The sequence below is a fragment of the Sminthopsis crassicaudata genome, chromosome 4 (genome assembly GCF_048593235.1).
Source record: "Sminthopsis crassicaudata isolate SCR6 chromosome 4, ASM4859323v1, whole genome shotgun sequence".
NCBI lineage: Eukaryota > Metazoa > Chordata > Mammalia > Dasyuromorphia > Dasyuridae > Sminthopsis > Sminthopsis crassicaudata.
In genome coordinates, this window is record NC_133620.1 from 40,735,661 (window position 1) to 40,756,158 (window position 20,498).

Consider the following 20,498-nt stretch of genomic DNA (forward strand, 5'->3'; position numbering starts at 1 on the left):
TGGAGGAAGAGAGGGAAAATTGGAACACAAGGTTTTTCAAGGGTCAATGTTAAAAAATTATACTTGCATATGTTTTGAAAATTAAAAAAAAACTTCAATTTTTAAAAAGCTAGGAAAAAAAAAAGAATCCTCCCTCAGATACCAAGGAAAGGAAGACCCTGGATTGGGCCTTTTTTTCCCTAAAGCCTCAATTCCCTCATTCTAAAGTGGGAACTAGAAGATCTATAGCAACTATCTCTCAGGATTTGGGGACTATGAACATAAATCATATATTTCAGTAATTATTATCAATTAGCCAAACTCATTTTGTAGCAGAAAAAAACCAGAAATCTAACAAGAAATCTTGGGTTTGTTAAAGGTTTGCCAATCACAGTCAGTGATTAGAACAGCCAGGGCATCAAATCTGATTCCTAATTATCATTCTCTCCAACCACATTACTTAACTAATCATCATAGAGTCAGATAGAAATGGTCCTGGGTCAAGTCCATATTCTATTTGGATTCCTTTCTGTTGATTGGCAAATTATAGCTCAGGTGGGTAAAATATTTGATTCTTCTAAATGAAAGTGTTGGGATGTCAGTCTCGCCAAATGTCTTTCCTCTCATCCGCAACCTTTACCCACTCTCCAGTTCTGGAACCATGAACTGTGTTCAAATAAATTCTGCCATTGTTCTTGGATGGACTTTGTCAATCTATTTGCCAACCACCTCTCTCATTGTCCCTATAACTTTTTGGACCAAAGCATCTCTTCCTAGGCAACTCTCTCCTATATGTATAGTCTTCTCTATTAGAATATGAACTCTTTGAGAACAAGAACTATTTTTGCTTTTAAGTTTTTTTTTTATCTCTAGGGCTTAATACATAGTAAATACTTATTTTTTTTCATGAATTACTCAAATGATATAGTATATTTAATTTACAAACTTTCAAGTGCTACATAAAGTCCAGGTAGTGTTTTAAATAATAATATTTATCCATTCCTATTTTCACATGATTTTGATTTCTTACAAAAGGCCATATTTTGAGAGATTATTATTGCTGCTATCTTTGATTCTGTCCTGGGACAAGTCATCCTGCCATTATTTTTATATTTAATGTTCTCTGACCTATTGGGTTACAGTTGTTATTATTAGGAAGTCAAACACTCCATTTTATAGCTGAGTAAACTGAAGTAACTGCTCTGGTGTAAATCTTTTCCAATCTGGTTTCCAAAGTTACTAAGGATCTCTGAAATGTCAAAAATAAAGCTTTTTTTTTCATTCTCATCCTTCTTGAACTCTGCAGCTTGACACTGTTACTCCCTTACTCTTCTTCGATAGTATCTCCTCTCTGAGTTTTTGGAACATTGCCTTTTCTGATTCCTCCAATCTGTCTGATCATGCTTTCTCAGTCTCTTCTGCTGGTTCTTTATTGGGCCCACTCATCATGGATGACTCCAGAGCCCTTCCTGTGACTTCTTCCTCTTCATTATTTTATCTCTTATTTAGTGATCTCATCTGCTCCCATGGGTTCAGTTAACATCTCTATTCAGTTGATTTTCAACTCTATATATCCAGTCCTGGTCTCTCCACTGAACTATAATCACTCATAACCAACTATCTTTAAAATAAAATTTCCAAGAGTATTTTATTTTTCCAAATACATGTAAAGATAATTTTTAACATTCATTTTGTAAGACTTTGTGTTCCAAATTTTTCTCCTTCTCTCCCTTAGCTTCCTCTTCCCTGAGACAGTAAGCAATCTGATAGAGGTTAAATGTGTGCAATTCTTTTTTTATATATAGTTTTTATTTACCAGATATATGCATGGGTAATTTTACAGAATTGACAATTGCCAAACCTTTTATTCCAATTTTCCCCTTCTTTCCCCCCCCCCAGATGGCAGGTTGACCAATACATGTTAAATATGTTAAATAATTATAAATTAAGTACGATATATGTATATATGTCCATACAGTTGTTTTGCTGTACAAAAAGAATAGGACTTTGAGAAAATGTACAATTAGCCTGTGAAAGAAATAAAAAATGCAAGTGAACAAAAATAGAGGGATTGGGAATTCTATGTAGCAGTTCATAATCATCTCCCAGAGTTCTTTCGCTGGGTGTAGCTGGTTCAGTTCATTACTGCTCTACTGGAGCTGATTTGATTCATCTCATTGTTGGAGAGGGCCTCATCCATCAGAATTGATCATCATACAGTATTGTTGAAGTGTACAATGATCTACTGGTCCTGCTCATTTCACTCAGCATCAGTTCGTGTAAGTCTCTCTAGGCCTTTCTGAAATCATCCTGTTGGTCATTTGTTACCGAACAATAATATTCCATAACATTCATATACCATAATTTATTTAGCCATTCTCCAATTGATGGGCATCCATGTAGTTTCCAGTTTCTGGCCACTACCAAGAGGGCTGTGTGCAATTCTTTTAAGCATATTTCCTTATCTGCATGACCAACTGCCTTTGGACATTTCAAACTGGATGTCCTAGAGTTATCTCAAAGTCAACATACTTAAAATAGAATTCATTATTTTTACCTCCAAACTCTCCTTCCAGATTTCCCTGGACTGTTCAGAGAACTCCAGTTCTTTCAGACAACAATAATAATAATAACTACTAATAAGTACTCTGGACACTTTACAGTGATCCCATTTAATCTTCACAGTGCTTCACAACAACTAATTGGTGTTAGTAGTATCTTCATTTTACACATGGGGAAACTAAGGCAAGAAATTAAGTGACTTGTTCAGAATCACACAGTTATTAAGTGCATAAAACTGGATTTGAAGACAAGTTTTCCTGACTACTCACTGTACTATCTAGCTGCCATTTGTGTAATATCCACTATGTCCCAGGCACTGTTTTGAATGCTTTTTACACATATTTTCACTCATCCAACAACCCTGGAAGGTGGGTGTTGTTATAATCTCTCCCTTACTCCATTTTATTTAGTTGAGAAAACTGAGAGAGATATTGCTTGTTCTACTATCAGCTACCAACTTCATTTTTCTAAAAAGTTTGACCATGTCATCCCACTACTCAGAAAACTAAAGTCTCTCCTTATTATCACAAGGATCAACTATGAAGTCTTCCATTTACTCCCTTCACAGAGGCAGCTGCTGATACAGTGAATAGAGTGCTGGGCCTGGAGTCAAGAAACCTTGAGTATAAATTTAACCTGAGATCTGAGTTCATGATTCTGAACATGTCATTTTAGTCTTTGTTTCCTTTAGTTTCCTCAACTGTAAATATGTGGATCCTTATTATGCATTAGAGACCCCTGTTTCTTTTTGAGCTTGAGACTACATCTAGGATATTTTGAAGTCTGCATTTCTAATATAGGAATTTGTCAGCTGTCAGTCCATGAAAGATAATAAACTTATTTATTTATTTTAAACTTAAAATACAAAATAGGGGAAAAAGCAAATAAACTTTGCCATATGGATAAGAGATGATTTAAAATATAAAGCAATAAATTTCCATTTCAAAAATAAATATATATGTCATATATTATATATAAAACAAATATTACTAATTGTGTTCAGTTTCCATCTTTGCTTTCTTGTAGTTTTTTTTTTGTTTTGTTTTGTTCTCTGCTGTGCATTTTATTACTTTTTTTTCCCTCCTCCCTTTGCCAAAAAGGTTATATTTAAGTGTGAATATATATAAATAATACATATATGAACATATATGTGAGTATAATACATATACACACAAATCTATCCATACCTACATTTGCACATATAAATAGTTATCTATAATCATACACATATATGCATACATACATTCATATGCATTTATGTAAGACCATGCTTGTCCTCTGTTTCTCAGAAGGTGGATATCATCTTCTTTCATAAGTCCAAGTCTTTCCATATTTTTCTTTTCTTTTTTTCCCTGAGGCAATTGGGGTTAAGTGACTTGCCCAGGGTCACACAGCCAGGAAGCATTAAGTTTCTGAGGTCATATTTGAACTCAGGTTTTCCTGACTTCTAGGCTGGTGCTCTCCCCATTGCACCACCTAGCTGCCCATATTTTTCTAAATACACTAGTTCATTGTTTCAATATCACAAAAATATTTCACCTTTATACAGTCTAGTTATTTTAAATAATCTAAAATATTATTTAAGGCTTATGTCTCTTATTTTTTATCCTTTCTGACACCTCTGCTTTGATTCTACTTATTACCTTGCCCTCCTGTTACTTAACCAATTCTCCTCCAAGACTGCCTCCCTTATCCCCCCCATTCCTCCTTACACTCTTATTTTTATCTCAATTTGGCCCTTTCTAGCTTTCTAAATATATATGTTGTTCCATCTTTATCTCATTCCCATTAATCTATTCACTCTTCTATACCATGTTCCTCTTATCCCTTTCCCTCACTCTCATTTCTTTATAAATTTAAAAGACTTTTCTTCCCTTCTAAATGCATATATTCTCTCTTTAACCCAGATCTAATATAAGTAGGGTTACCTCTAAAACTTCCTCCTTTATTTTTACCCTCTTATTTCTTTCTGAATTTAGAAGACATATATACATATATGTGTACATATATATGTATGTATGCATGTATGTTTATGTGTGTGTATGTAGGTATTGTTCCCTCTTTAGCCTATTCCCAATGAGAATAGGGTTTTAGAACTATCAGTCTTCCTCCTCCATCTAATTCTTCTCTGTCAGTTCTTCTTGTTCCTCGTTTGTATAATTATTCTTTTTTACATTTTTTTTTAGCATCACATTATGCTCAGATCTGCCCCAATCTTTCTTTTGAACTACCAGTTACTAATGATAATGTTAGACATATGATTTACATTTCCATATATAAAAAGTAGACTATCTTTATTAAGCATTTTGTAATTAGTCTTTGATGTTCACTTTATATTTCTCTTGGATCTTATATGTCAAATTTACTATGATGTTCAGGTCATTTGCCACAAAATCCTGAAAGTCTGGTAATTCATTGAATATCCATTTTTTCCCCATTCAGGATTATGCTTAACTTTGCTGGGAATGATATTTTTATCTGCAACCTTAGTTCTTTTATTCTTCAGGATTAGTGTTCCAAGGTCTTTGATATTTTAGTGTAGCCACTGGTAGGTCTTGCGTGATTCTAATTGTGAGACTGCTATATTTGAATTGTTTTTTTTTTTCCCTTTGTTGCTCATATTTTCTCCTTGATCATACTCCAACCATTCAAGAAGCCACTGATCTGCCTAAAATAAAGATGGCCCATTATTTAATAATAATGTCCCCAGAATACTAGGTAGCTACTGCTTGGTGGATTTATTACACTAAAGGCAACACAGAACCACTGATGGTGTTTGGGAGATAGGTGGTTAAGAGGAAGTATAGAATAGCAGCCTCTCCTGCTCAGGGGTTTGTTTTAAATTGGCTTGTGAAATGGAAGAAGAAAACAAATCAAGAAATCATTCCTATATTAGAAGCATTTTAGTCAATATAAAACTGACTGACCTGTAAGACTTTGATGAATATGATCCTTATAGAAGAGTAAAAAAAATGTATAAATTATTTATTATTGTAATTAGATTTTCACAATCAGAGTTTTATCTAATGTGCTTTTTTATTAATGAGAAATTAAATTGTAGTTACAGGCAATGGTTGGTTGCATAGGGAACAAAATAATTTGTATATTCAGTTTAAACAGAAATAGAATATTTGTCTTAGAAAAAATATTTTCTCCTTGAGTTGCGGTTTTAGAGTTTGATCACTTTCAGGTAGTGACAGGTGGATTTTTTTTATCTATTTCTGCCTTCTCTTCTTGTTCTGACATTTCAGGACAATTATTTTTAAGTATATATGTTTTTTCTTTTTTGATCATAGCTTTCAGATAATCCAATTATTCTTATGTTTTTCTCTTGATCTTTTTTCTCCAGATTAGTTATTTATGTTTCACATTCTCTTCTATTTTTTCATTCTTTATATTTTGTTTTATCATTTCTTGTCCTTTGCCCCATTTTAATATTCAGAGTTATTTTTTCCTTAAGGTTCTGGATCTCCTTTTCTAGTTAGTTAAAAAGAATTTATAATTTTCTTCTATTTCTTGAATTGTTTGTTTTTATTTTTTTTAGTTTTCCTTGATCTCTCACTTGATTTTCAAAGTCTTTTTTAAAGTTCTTCTTTGAATTCTTTTTGAGCAGATAGCCATTTGATGTTACTCTTTGGGGTAGAAAAAGTTTTTTTGCTTTAGTATCCTCCTCTGAAGATGAACCCTGGTTTTCTCTATTCTTACAGTAACTTTCCATGATTGGGTTCTTTCCTCTTCGCTTGCTCATTTTTTTTTTGACTTGTGGCATCTTGTTATTGCCATCACCTTTAATCCTGGAGTAAGAGAGATGGAGCCTCTGGCCTCCGGTACTTTTTTAGTTCTCCTCTTTGGCTGGGAACTGAAACTAAGACCCCTGCCCGCCTGTAAGTGCCCACCACCAGCAGTGTCCCAGCCTCATTCCCGGCATTAACCTGGAAGGAGCTGATTCCTTCATGCCCAGTGCCCCATCTCAGCAGCACAGCCAAGCCTGGCGTCCCTTATCAGCAGAGGGTCCCCCAATCTTCTCCTGCTCAAATGTCTACTCACCACTTTGTCTTGGAGGTGAGCTGAGGCTACCTTCCAAGCCAGTGAGCCCCAGGACTTGCCACTTGCTGCTCCTAAGGGGGCTCTCCTAGAGGTTTTAATACTTCTCAACATTCTCCCTTCTGGGTTCTTTCTTCAGATGATCTCCACATGTCTCAGGAGTTCCACTATTCCGCCCCAATGCTTGTTTATTTTTATTGCTCTATATTTGCCCTAAGGTGCTTTTTTGTGTTGCTTATGGAGAAAATCTGGAGAGTTTGGAATTTTCCATCCTATTCTACCATCTTTCCAACAATCTTCCCAGATAGTAAACTTCTGATGCATAACTCTATATTCATGGTTTATTATGTATGAGGTAAGTAATAATTCCTTACAACCTATCATGATGCTTTAAATGATTTCTACCCTTTTATTCCATGATTTACATTGATCACTGAGTTCAGGCTTCTTAAAAACAGCCTTGTATAATTTCATATGTCAATAACTAAATCCTGATTTGCCCTTCGTTTCCATCAGTGAATTTGAACCCCTTAGGCTTTGTTTGAGGCTTCTTTGTTAGCATAAGGTAGACTGAGTTCATGCAGATATTTGCCATGAAGGACTTTTTAATTCTATTCTTGAATCTTAAATATTTCTCATTTTCCATTTGACAAATCCAAGGGCGTTATTAACTTTTACTATTAATTAATGAAGGGATAACGCCTATTTATGCCAAAAACATTTCTCTAGTTTTTTTTAAACCTTTTTCCAGCATATTCTAATGTTGTCTATAAATCCTCCTCCTCCTCCTTTGTGGTGACAGTGTTCATCTTCCTTTAGCTGCCTTGCTGTAATGGGCCTTATGTTTTCTTAATGCTACAAAGGCTTTTGTTAGGATACTTTCTGAATTTGTTGTAGTTTGTTTTATAGTCTTTGAACGTACATTAAATCTGGTATTGTGTAGGTGTTAATTGCTTCAAATGGGCTCTTCCCATTCAGCTTTGATTTCAAGATCCAAGTAAGTCTCAATATATTCAGCCACATCCTTCATTCTGTATGTCTTGCCTGGAGGATAGCAAGGCATTTGGAGATATTATCAGAAGGCATTGTTCAATGTGACATTCTGAGTCAAGTTTCAGGCTTTCAGTCTCCATCTTCTTTGACAGAGGTTAAGAATTTTACATTTATCAAATCCCAAATGACATATAGGTATTATTACTGAAGAAAGATTCCATGAAATGATGAAAATAATAATAGCAGAATCCCAGAATTTTTTTTTAGATAGAAATGACTCTACCAGCCATATAATCAGCCTATATGCAAACAGATTCCTCATTATAACATAATCAACAAATGGTTATTCAAATTCTGCTTGAAGAACTGGGACTTTTCTAATTGTTCTTGAAGAACTCCCAGGAAGGAGAAGCCCCAACATTCTGACATAATCCAACTTTTGGTCTTTTCTAATTGTTAGCAATTCCCCCCCCAAAATCCTCAAATAAATTTTTTCTTTGAAGATTATCAGCATTACTCCTGGTTCTACCTTCTTGGGCCAAGCAGAGCAAGTATAATCTCTCTTTTACATGACAGTTCTTCAAATATTTTCAAGGCAGCAATCTTATCCTTCTCCCACCCTCTCCCCCAAGTCTCTTACAAAGTAAACATTCATTGTTCCTTCAATTGATCCTGACATGATTTTTCTTACCATCCTGAATGACTTACTCTGGTTACTCTCAAATTTATCAAAACAAAGGTGGCTCCTAAAACTGGACACAATGCTCCAATTTAGGGTAATCTAAGCACCTCCATGTTATTATACCTGGAGATTATGTCTCTCTTAATGCAGCCCAAAAAGCACAGGAGCTTTTCAGCTGTTATAGAACTTTGTGTCATCTACGAATTAGATGACAATGTCATATATGCTTTTTATCCAAGATATATTGATAAAAATGTTAAATACCACAGGGTTGAATACAGACTCTTGGGTCCTCTACCAGAGATTGATTTTGAACTATTAATTCTTTCATTTCAGTTCTGCAGCCGTACCTAAATCTATTATACTATATTCAGATAGGAATTGAGTTGCGTATAGTTGCTATCTTGCTATTAATCTTCCATATTTAGAGTTTTAAAGGCTCTTATTGGTCAGTTGTTTCAGTCACGTCCAGTCCTTTGTGATGACATTTGGGTTTCCTTGGCAAAGATACTAGAGAAGTTGGCCATTTCCTTCTCTAGCTCATTTGACATATGTGGAAACTGAGACAAACAGGGCTAAGTGACTTGTCCAGAGTCACCTAGCTCATAAGCATCTGAGGCCAGAATTAAACTCAGGTCTGACTTCAGGTCCAGCATTCCAACTTCTATGCTACTTATCTGCCTCCTTGGACTCTTAAACTGGTATATACAATGTCTTCTTTGGGGTAATTAAATAAGAACAATGAGATTTAAGCTCATCTTCCATAGAGTCACCGAAATTAGATTTGGGACAATTCAAATCACAGTGTGACAGGGAGGACATGTACTTACCTCATTCTGCTCCCATATAGTTTAAATTATTCCAATCTATTAAATCTAGCATTTAAGTCCTTGCCACCTGAAAAGTACTGGGCTAAGCAAGCACTAGGGATACAAAGAAGAGGTAAAAACAGTCTTACATTCTGATGAGGAGACAACATTCACTTAGACACGAATGTACAGAAACCAAGGGCAATAGCTGCTAGGGGGGACAGGAAAGGCTTCCCTCCAAAAGTCTCTATTTTGAAAACTTTTCATTCAACAGAGTTTGGAGATTGTAAGTATTCTGTCTAATGATGTCACTTGTATCTTGGAGGTTTTAAGTTTTCCATTTTCGGATCTTTTACCCTTGATCCCCCTTGACTGCCCCACCTGGCCCATCTCTCAAGCAGCTATGTCTCAGTCCCTGGTCACTTTCTCATCCATCTGGAGTTTCCCCTCATCATTACACTTCCAGTTCTTTAACCATAATCAAATCAGCTCTCCCATGACTTCTGGAAGAGGTATTTCAATCAACTCCCTTGTAACTTAGCCCACCATGGCAATAACCTTCCAAACCAAAATCTTCCCCCCGGTCATTTCTCTTTTATGTGAACTCCTAAGCTCCTCCAAGGGAAGGACAGCCTTTGCTTTTGAATTTGTGAACCCAGTGCTTAGCACAACGCTTATGGAAATAAGGATCTAATAAAAGCTTTTTAATTCACTTCTTAATTTTTTGTACCTGGGCAGTTGGGATCAACAATGAGGGCTACCATGATGTTCTGATTCCAATACATTTTATTGATTGAATCACAATAAAAATAAGTGACCACATTTGATATTTCAATGATACAGGGAACTTCTCTGGCTGAAGAAATCCTTTATACAACTCTAAGTTAACCACTTGGAGTCTTAAAAGCTGTTTAGAGCACTTGATAGCCAAGTGACACTCCAGTGTCACTGAGCCATTATATGTCAGAGGAGACTTGAACAAAAATCTTCCTTGCTTTAAGTCATCATGCCCCACTTCTTAGCATTTACTGAACAATCCTATGCTCATAGGAGATGTTCGATGAATTCTTCTTGATCACAGAATAGATATAGAGCTGGAAGAGATCTTCATTTTCTTTTAGTCCAATGCCCTCATTTTACAGAGGAGGAAATGAAGAAAAACTTATAGAGGCGAATGCCTCCAAGACAACACATAGCAAGGATATTTCCAGTACATTGTGGGGGGAGGGTTTAATCTGTTAACCTACAAAGCCATTATATGAAGGATACAGACCTTCTGACGTCTACTTTTAGCCACTTAGTTACGATTTCCTAGGTAGCTAACTGACACAACCTGTAGTCATGTTTCCCAATTTCCCACTACTTTGTTGTATAATCTGCATTGATCAATGAGTCCTGGCTCTTTAAATCTGACCCATTTGTAATTTCTGGTGGAATGACCTGATTCTCAATTGCTGTCATAAACCTCTCCATTTCTATAAACAAATCTTCATGACTCAGACATTTGTTCTGCCATCGCTTCTTTATTGGTAAAGTTAGTTGAGGTCATGGGGATGTCACCCATGGAGTGCCTTATTGCTGTCCTTAGTATTGGTATTATTATTATTATTACCATCATGCAATTCATGATTGAAAATGCTAAATAGCTCTGGGCCAGGTATTGAGCTCCACAGATCCCCATTTGATACATCCACTCTTAACACTGATGATGAATCACCAACAACTATTCTTTGTGTCTGACCCTCCAAAGTCCTCAGGACTTTGGCAAATTAAATTTCTTCAAAGTTATTAAAGAAATCTAATCTAACCTGATGGAAATTGTTTTGTATCTCTGATGGCATACTCAGAAACTTAGTACAAAAACCCTAAAATAAAGGAACCTGGCTCAGTAAGAATGACCAAGGGGAATAGATGACAGAAACTTATATCAAACTGCACAGCAATTATTTAAATCCATTCTGCTCTATAGGCACCTTCAAGATCGATAATACATGTATATATAATGTCTATATAACTTTCATACAAGAAGAAGTCTGGTGCTAATATTTATATATGGCTTTCATATTTGCTAAATGCTTTAAACATGTAATCTCATTCGATTCTTATAACAACTTTGCCATAAATGCTATTATTCCCATTTTATAGATAAATTGAGGTAAAGTGACATACTCAAGGAGCACACAATCAGTTGGTGACTAAGGCAGAATTCAAACCCAGGCCAGGTGCTGTCTCCCAATATACTATCCCACTTAGGTCTTGGTGGAAAACAATTCACCAAGTTCTTACACAAGATCCCAAAGATTAAGTGGTTCTTCACAAGCCCTCTCCACAGAAGACATTTTGGCCAAAAGGTATGCCCTAATCTGCTCTCATCACTGCTACCTCTTCTTGTATAGGGCTTCATTTCTTCAAGGTGCAGAGTCAGACTCATAAATTTATTTAAAGTTCAAAGTGAACTGAAAAAAGAAATCAGACTTTGCTGATTTCTGCAGCTGTCTGGTAACAAGAGCCGCCCGAGACACATTTCAAACAACCGCCATCCTCCGTGGCCTGTTCTGATCACCGTGTTTTTCCCCTGGTAAAGTCACAGTGAAGACAGCTTTTAATTATTGTCCAATGCGGCATTTTGATGACTCCCTGGAGTATGCAGATCCTGCCTGTAGCAGGCCATTATTCATTGTCTTAGGGATCTACCTTCTGTCTCTGAGTTTTTTGCCTCTATTAGGAAAGAGACTGCTAGAAAGGCTTCACAAGAGACCAGAGAAGTAACATAACCTCCTTTTTATTTTCTTTTAAGTCAAGCAGTCCAAAATTACTTTTCTCATTTCATATCAGATGCTTATTAAAAGAATATTTCAGGATAGCTTTGGTTTTTGATCAGTTAGCTTACACAATAGAAGGCAAGCTCTTTGAGGGCAGGATCTATTATTTTTAAAATTTTTATCTGCATATCCCTAGTGCTTTTTATGCATTTGAGGGGTTAGGGGGAGAAATCAATTCCAGAGAATTTCACCCTGGAAGGAAATTCCTCACAACTCTCCCTATCAATGGAGATCAGCAACTCATCTACATTGTGCTCTTCTCATTTTGGACTTCTTAGCTTCCATCAGTTCCTATATAAAATCCTATTATTGGAAGCCTTTCCCAATTATTTCCTCATTTTAGTATTCCTGTTGGTTTTTCTCTACCTCATAGTTTGTTTATACATTGTTATTTGCATGCTGTTTCCCACAATAAATTATGAGCTCGAAGGGTAGGAATTAGCATTTTCCTTTGCTTTGTCATCCCAGCACTTAGCCCAGTGCCTGGGACAAAGTGGACATTTAAATGTTTACTAGTTGACTGACATTACCTTAGACAGAATTTCAACACCCATTTTCTTGACTTCAAGTCTGGTTCTCTATCCATTATGTCAATTTTCCTTTCTCCTTGAGCATAGTAAGCACTTAATCAATGCTTCTTGGCTTGCAATGGATTGATGTGGACTCACTAAACAAGGGTCCCAATGTCAATACTCAGGAGTTTTACAGAGAATGAATGTGAGTGTGGATACAAGGTAGTTACTAATGAATATTGTCTTTTGTGTTAAGGGAATACAGTGGCTGGAAAACAAAATAACTACCAAATGAATATGGCAACACACTAAAACAGAACTCAAGTGATTTCTTTCTTTGGATCTTTTAACAGTCCTGGTGAATCAGAGGAGGAATGAGGATTGTTTTCCTAACTGCTGATGGAAGATTATTTTGGAGAGTGTAAATTATCTCTTCAAGGTTGCATCTTCCATACCCTTTGATCCAGCAGTGCTATTACTGGGCTTATATCCCAAAGAAATACTAAAGAGGGGAAAGGGACCAGTGTGTGCCAAAATGTTTGTAGCAGCTCTTTTCATAGTGGCTAGAAACTGGAAGATGAATGGATGTCCATCAATTGGAGAATGGCTGGGTAAATTATGATATATTAATATTATGGAATATTATTGCTCTGTAAGAAATGACCAGCAGCATGAATTCAGAAAGGTTTGGAGAGACTTGCATGAACTGATGCTGAGTGAAATGAGCAGGACCAGGAGATCACTGTACACTTCAACAACAATACTGTATGAAGATGTATTCTGATGGAAGTGGAAATCTTCAACATAAAGAAGATCTCACTTCCAGCTGATCAATGATGGACAGAAACAACTACACCCAGAGAAGGAACACTGGGAATTGAATGTAAAATATTAGCACTACTGTCTGTCTACCCAGGTTACTTATACCTTCGGAATCCAATACTAAACGTGCAACAAGAAAATTGGATTTACACACATATATTTTATCTAGGTTATACTGTAACACATGTAAAATGTATGAGATTGCCTGTCATCTAGGGGAGGGAATAGAGGGAGGGAGGGGAAAATCTGGAAAAATGAATACAAGGGATAATGTTATGAAAAAATTACTCATGAATATATACTGTCAAAAATGTATAATTATAAAAATTTTTTAAAAGTTTGCATCTTCCATCTTGCAATACTTCCTCAATGAAACCACCTTTGGTCACTATGGTTCAATCTCTGCCCTTTTTGGAGTTTAAGAAAGATTAGATTTGATCTATTTGGCTAGGAAAGGGAGAGGAGCAATGGATAGAAGGTGCAAAGAAAAAAATTTAGTCAAGAAAAAAATCCTAGTTAGAGATGTTCTAAAGAACAGCACTAGCTGCTGGGGGCGAGTGGCTGATGGTTCTCTTCTCATTGGAGGTCTTCAGGCAGAAGTTAGATAGGTGTTTTGTCATGAGTTCTTTTTTAGGTCTAGGTTGGACTTGCTGGCTACTGAGATTCCTTCCAACTCTTGTTTGCATCACTTTATTGGAGCACTTTATCCCTTTGTTTAGTCTTATTTCTCCAACTCTATTGTGTGTTCCTTAAGGAAAGGACCTGAGCACTTCCAGCACCTATCCTTCTTGGCTTTCCTCACCCTAACACATGTCAAGAAATCTTTATTGAGAACAGGTTCAGACAGAGAGCGCTAGAAGGGAACTTTATAGTCTTTTTGCTTCAATCCCTTTCATTTTATTTTATATTATTTTGTTATTTATATATATATATATATACATATATATATATATATATATATATTTCACTTTATAGATGAGAAATCAAGGCCCAATGATAACATTGTATAAGAGATAGTAAAATTAGAATTTGAACTAACATCCTTTGACTCCAAGGATGTCTCTTGGACACTCTTGTCATCTTGGATACACTCTTTCCATTATACTGTTCTATATCTAAAGAATGATTTTAGGATTAGAACACAAATACATGTATTATCAACCTTCCTGTGTTTATTCCTAGTCTTCATCCCCCATGTTTTCCAGTCAAAATATCTTCATAGAATAACAACTTAATGAAATTAAAAGGTTTTAATGATGACCTTAGTCTTGGACAAAAGAGAGTGACCCCACATTTAGTACCATTGTATATTTATTTACCCTTGAAATTTCTGATTGTCCATCTGGATTAATTTAGCCAAATTTAGCCATTTATAACCCTTCTTAATTTGGTGGCTGCCTATCTTTTCAAATTAATTTCATCCCTTTCAGCCATATTGGTCTACTTGCTCTTCTTCTCCCAGTTACTATTCTATCTCCTACCTTTATGCTTTTGTACAATTTAGTCCTCGTATCTGGAATACTCTCACTTCTATCTAGAATCTTTAACTCATTTTAAAGTTCAGTTCAAATATCATCTTCCAAATAAGACCTTTAAGATTTTTCCAGGGGCAGCTAGATGGTACAGTGGATATAGCACCAGCAAATCTGGCCTCAGACCCTGGGGAAAATCACTTAACCCCAATTGCCTCAGGAAAAAAAAAAAGATTTTTCCAGTTTTTAACACCCCCCCTTGAAATTAAATTTTTCTGTGTTTGATTTATCAATGCCTACATTGTATCTCATCATAGAAAATAAACTCCTTGAAGGCAAGGACTCTCCCTCTTCTGTATCCATATCCCCAGCAATATAAAGCACTTAGCACAGAGTATATGAGCTTATTAAAATGCTTTAAGTTTAAGAAAATTTAATTAATTTCCATACCTCTGTATTTTACCTGGCATGATGTTCTCAGAACTGACCATTTCCAAGTATCTCCATAAGAGAGTCAATCATTTCTTATCCCAAATGAAGAAGTGATAAAAAGCAGAACGAACAAAAAGTCTTTGGAAATGAACCAAAACAACACTATTAGGACCAAGGGGACCAATTCAACGGGGTATTGGAAGAAGCAGATTGAATAAATGTCTCTTGGAACAGAGATGAGTTAAGTAGGCAAGCCCATTTATTTCAAACTCTTAAAAGCAAGTTTTCAAATCAGAAATTAAATAAGGAAAGCATCAGACAATTGAAAAAAAATTACACCACCATAAAAGAATATATATTAACAAAAATCTTGTGTAAGGAGCAAATCTTTTTTTACAACTATCTACAAAGTTCTTCAAAACACAAATTATTATAAATATAAACCATAAAGTGAAAACATTTTCTTCCAAATAATAGAACCTAGTTAAAAGCAACTCTACACAGAAAATGCCATTACATCCTCTTGAAAATAAGCTGGAAGTGGATGATTACCCCAAATACTTAACAATGCTTCACTTCTCAGCACTGTTTTTGGCTCTGAAGTGGGCTATGTGCATGTCGTCTGCTAGTTCCTTTAAAATACATGTAAACCTTAATAAGGTTAAGCAGAGGACCCTCTACAAATAAGGGTGTTGGCAATTCCATCCAAGTAACACAAAGCTACAAGGAGCAGGAACTGGGGGCACGGGTCTTCCTTTCATCTTTATTCTTCCTCCCCAACTTCCACCCGCCTTTTTCTTTTTCCATATCTCTCTAAGGCCTTAAGCAAAGATGCTTGTTTTCTTGTCTGGGTTTGTTTTGTTTTTTGAGATTTTGGGAGAAATAGCATATGAAGGTGTGAAGAAGTATACAAAGCAAGCCTTGTCATTCAAAGCACTGGAGCCTAATTCCCTCCATGATTCTATTGATAACCTCCCCCAAAGGAAAACCATGCATCCCCATAGCGCTCTTAGCTCCCGATAGCTAATCGGGGACAGTGAATTGCCTAAACTATCCAATAGGATAAAGTTGTCTTTTGGTTTAAATTCTCAACATATACATATATATGTATTCTATGTTTACAAAGTTTCATCACATGAAACTAAATTACTTAATCATTTATTATTTGAGGTTCAAGGCCCCCATTTTACTGTATTATGAGGAGTTGTTCTTTAAATGCCGTGTTTGCAGAGGTTTTACATGATATTCGTAGATTTTCAGAGCAGGACCCAATTTTAATGAAAGTCCTGTCAACACATCATTCCTTGTCATCAGCAGCAGGGATTTTCCATCAATTTCCTAAAACAGAAAACATAAAATAAAACTAATTTTTATCTCTAGAAGCTCTAGAGAGTCAGAGAAATTTTTCCCTTAAATTTCAAAAGACGAGATAAAACACTGAGAATTAGTAGCAAACCAAAATCCCAAATCATTTTATTTCACATGGGAAAAGTTCAAGAAAAATGTTTCCAAATGTCATCTTCCCCTTTAAAAAAAAACCCGGGCAAGATTTGATTAAACATGACCCACATCTAGTCACAACTATCAAAATCACAAATATTACATCTTAGTAACTGATGGTAAGGTCTATAGCTCATGACCTTAAGATGGGAAAATCGTAGCTCTCTAGATTGAAACTTGACAAAGAAAACTAAATTACTGGTTTCTTCAAATGATTTGAAGGAAACATAAAAAAGATTCATAAGATCGGGCACTTAGATATACAAACTATATGCTGGTTGATAATAGGTCCAATAAGGGACAGGCCCTGGAAGTCACATTCGTATCTGACTTCACTAATAATCTTGAAAAAGCTACCTTGATCTTAACTGGGTCTCAATTTCTCCCTTTTTTTTTTTTTTTTAAAGTATTCCAACTTCACAGTAGACATGAAGAGTTAAAGTATGTGTTGGAGTATCCAACCAATCAACTGAGATCAGAGATAATAGGATTTAAAGCTGGTAGGATCTTTGACACCATCTACTCTAAACCCTTTTTCAGATGGGCCTGATAGTCAGACAAGTGGAGTGATTTGTCCAAAGGTCAAACAACTGGGGACCAGTTGAACCTGAACTGGATGACTTGAACCTGAGTCCTTTGCCACTGAATCCAGAACGGTTTTCAAAGAGGAGGCTGTTGGGAAGATCACTCCACCAGCTTAAATTCGCGCTGCCATATTCCTTCTCTGTGGTTTTCTGAGATGCCCACAAAGAAAGTTATAAAGGGGGAGGGAGGAATCAATTCTCCACAACCAACAATTTAACTGTCCCTCAAGCATACTGTTACTTCCACTCTGTGATGAATTACATAAGTAAAAGTTAGATAACCATTTTTTAGAGGAGCTCTAAGGAAGAATCCAATTCGCCTGTGAGTTACAACAGCTAGCCCCTAAAATTCTAGGAGCATAAAACTGAGGAACATAATCTCCTTGAAGGTGAGGGAAATATTGGTTTTATTTTTGTTTTTGTACCTCTCTGCTGGCCTAACATGGGATATTAGACGTCTTTTCTTTAGTTTGGATCCAAAAGTGCAGATTCCCACTAATTCTCACCCCTAAAAGAGCAGTCAGTACTCTTATTCAAGTTTTAAAGCATTGTCTAGAATTCCCAAATAACAAATGATTTGGTCCAGTAGGTCAAAGGCAGGACCTGAATCCTGATCTTTCTGATTCCATATCTCATCTTTTATTTACTACAACATGCTGCCTCTTATATTTTGTACAAAGAGTCAATTCATAAGGCTTTGTCTGTGAGAGACAGCATATAATGCTTGTTTAACCATGGACAGGTTCTGTCTCTTCTCCCAATGCCCTCAGTCATGAACTCTAAGGAAATTTGAAATTACAGTAGAGGTACCCATTTAATCAATGAAAAAAGCTTCTAAACTAAGAAGCAAATCCTCATTTATTTAAAATTACAGTCAGAACCAAAATAAAATACAATTTTCAGTTTCTTCATTTGAAGAAAAGGACACTAACAATTATACTCCAGAGATTACAAGGGATGGGCAAATACTACTAATACTACTAATCTCTCATTAAATTGTTCTTATTGTCTAATTGAATGCAATCTCAAGGTTGCAAACCAACTCATCCAAGCAGCTTCCTGGATGCAGAAGGATATATGTATAATCCGTGATGCAATGTGGCCAGTGGTCTGAGTGGTAGCTCTGGAGGGGAAAAGATATGGATTTGGGTCTTGTCTTTCATGGATAATTAGCCATGTCACTATGGGCAAATCGTTGAATTTCTTAGCTTCCCAAGCAGCATTCTATAAATTACAGGTGAGTTTGTATCAGCTGAGAAAAATTTCAAACTGGAAGATTTCCTACATTAATAAAACAGAAAATCACAAGTCTTTGGGAGGGGGGAGAGGATTCAAAAAGGAAAACATTCCTGGCCCTCAATGGGCTTCTATTTAAAGGAAATTAAAAGCGGCCTTCTTTCTATCTCCATCTGTATCTTTTTGTCTCTGTCTCTGTCTCAGTCGTCTCTCTTACCTCTCCCCTCCCACAAACACACAAAGGCAGATTCTGAGAATAATGGCATTGGGTCTAATATCACCCACTCTTTTATCTCTTATCAACAACACTGTATGAATAGAGAGCAGTTAAGAGACCTGAATTGGAATTCCTAACTAATAAGTAAGGGCAAAATGCCCAATGGTCCCAGAGCGCATTTTCCTCTTTTCATCTCTAGAAACATTTTCACAAATAAAGCAAATTGCTTCCCGTGTCCCTCCACACCACGAGTGGGCTCATTTAAGACACGGAGATCAACGCCTACGGGGAAGTGACCTACAGCTGGACATGAGGCTGGAGGATAGCAGACCGCTCTGAAAGACAATTCTTTCCCCTGAGATGACACAGACAAGGGATCCATTTCCTAAACTTCTCATCTACTTGAGGGAACTGTTGCATGAATAAATATGATCAGATCCTAACGAAGTGATTCGAATCCCTCTTGGGAAGAGAACCAAGGAATTGAAGATGACATCATCATTGACTTGGCTACGGCCTATAATGCTCTAAATGTCCAAGTTCCATGTTCTTGGCAATAAAACCAAAGCAAAATCCCCATGAGTTCAGCCTCACGCCTTTGCTGGACTTCACTACTGAACAAAATTATGTGACTCGACCATCCATCATTCAATATCATCAAAAGGGCCAATTAAAAGGACAAAGAACAGAGACTTTTAAGTAGCAATGTTCTCCACCAGTCAGTTGACTCTTTTCTCCTCTTCTCCTTGGACTACTAACCTTGGGGTTTAAAGATCACACAGAATGGATAAATACTCTTATGGGCTCCCAATGTGTTTCTGTCACTCAGGAGGTAGATGCAGGTCTGAAGGCTTTGTGAACAACCACGAACTCCTCAAGATTTGCTTTCTGGGGACGGGTGACATATAATCATTTTTTGTAGTGCTGCCATCCACTTGCTCTTGTCTGGGAGATTTTAAACAAACAGATTGACCTCCAGGCTCACTAGCTTTGCTTTTAGTCACTTGCTGAGGGGGACGCTAGGCATTCTGTACAAGATTAAGACGGATGAATCTGCCTCTTCCCTGCTCTGCAAAATCAGGAGACCTCCACCAGGGCCCAGAAAGGGAAGTCTTTTCACCTCCATTGGCTTTAACTTCTTCCACAAGTCAGCACTTCTGTCAAAAGCAGAGAATGTCTCTGAAAGGCACTGGAATCTGGCTTCCACTTCAGACAAAATGGAAAATCATGTTTCATGCTCCGATTTTGTTTTCTCTGAGCTCAGCAGACATATTGCTGTTCACCTTGAACCAGGATTAGTAAAAAGAAAGGGCCAGATGGAATTCACAATTAAAAACAAACAAATAAATGTATGGGCTCAGGGAACAAGATGAAACTTCTGACTGACAACTTGGATTTGGAGGAGAGAGAGAGAAGTCAGCAGGTCTGCCTTGACACTTATGCCCTCTGCCCTCTCCCTCCCCAGGACACAGTCCACTGCAACACTGCTGACCTCTCCAGAAGTAACCTGGGCATTTTTCACAGTCAAGGCTCTGCAAACCTCTTGAGGTTAAAATACAAACTTTAAATTCAGGGCTCTGCAAACCTCCTGAGGTTAAAATACAAACTTTAAATTTAAGGTTAAGCAAACCACCTGAGGTCACAATACAAACTTTAAATTTCTGTGGTAAGACCACATGGGTTGTAAGGTTGCAGGTGGGGGAAGCCATTCCCTCTCAAAGTGGACAGTTTACAAAGCAGGACCTGGTATAACTGAGTCCAAACCAGAGATGCATCTGATACTAGAAGGCATTGTAGGGTTACAGAAACAACATTAGCTTAAATTCCACTTT

The 20,498-nt window shown here is 36.6% G+C and overlaps 1 protein-coding gene across 3 annotated transcripts in view; it reads right to left on the bottom strand.

Annotated features, from left to right (window-relative positions):
- Positions 1 to 16,271: 16,271 nt before the first annotated feature.
- SAMD13 (sterile alpha motif domain containing 13) overlaps positions 16,272 to 20,498 on the bottom strand; it is a 48,490-nt gene continuing 44,263 nt past the window's right edge. For all 3 annotated transcript variants that reach the window (XM_074266389.1, XM_074266387.1, XM_074266388.1), the window contains one exon: positions 16,272 to 16,467. In XM_074266389.1, the coding sequence (XP_074122490.1) occupies positions 16,324 to 16,467 (144 nt within the window). In that variant the 3' untranslated portion in view covers positions 16,272 to 16,323. The remainder of the gene's footprint in view (positions 16,468 to 20,498) is intronic.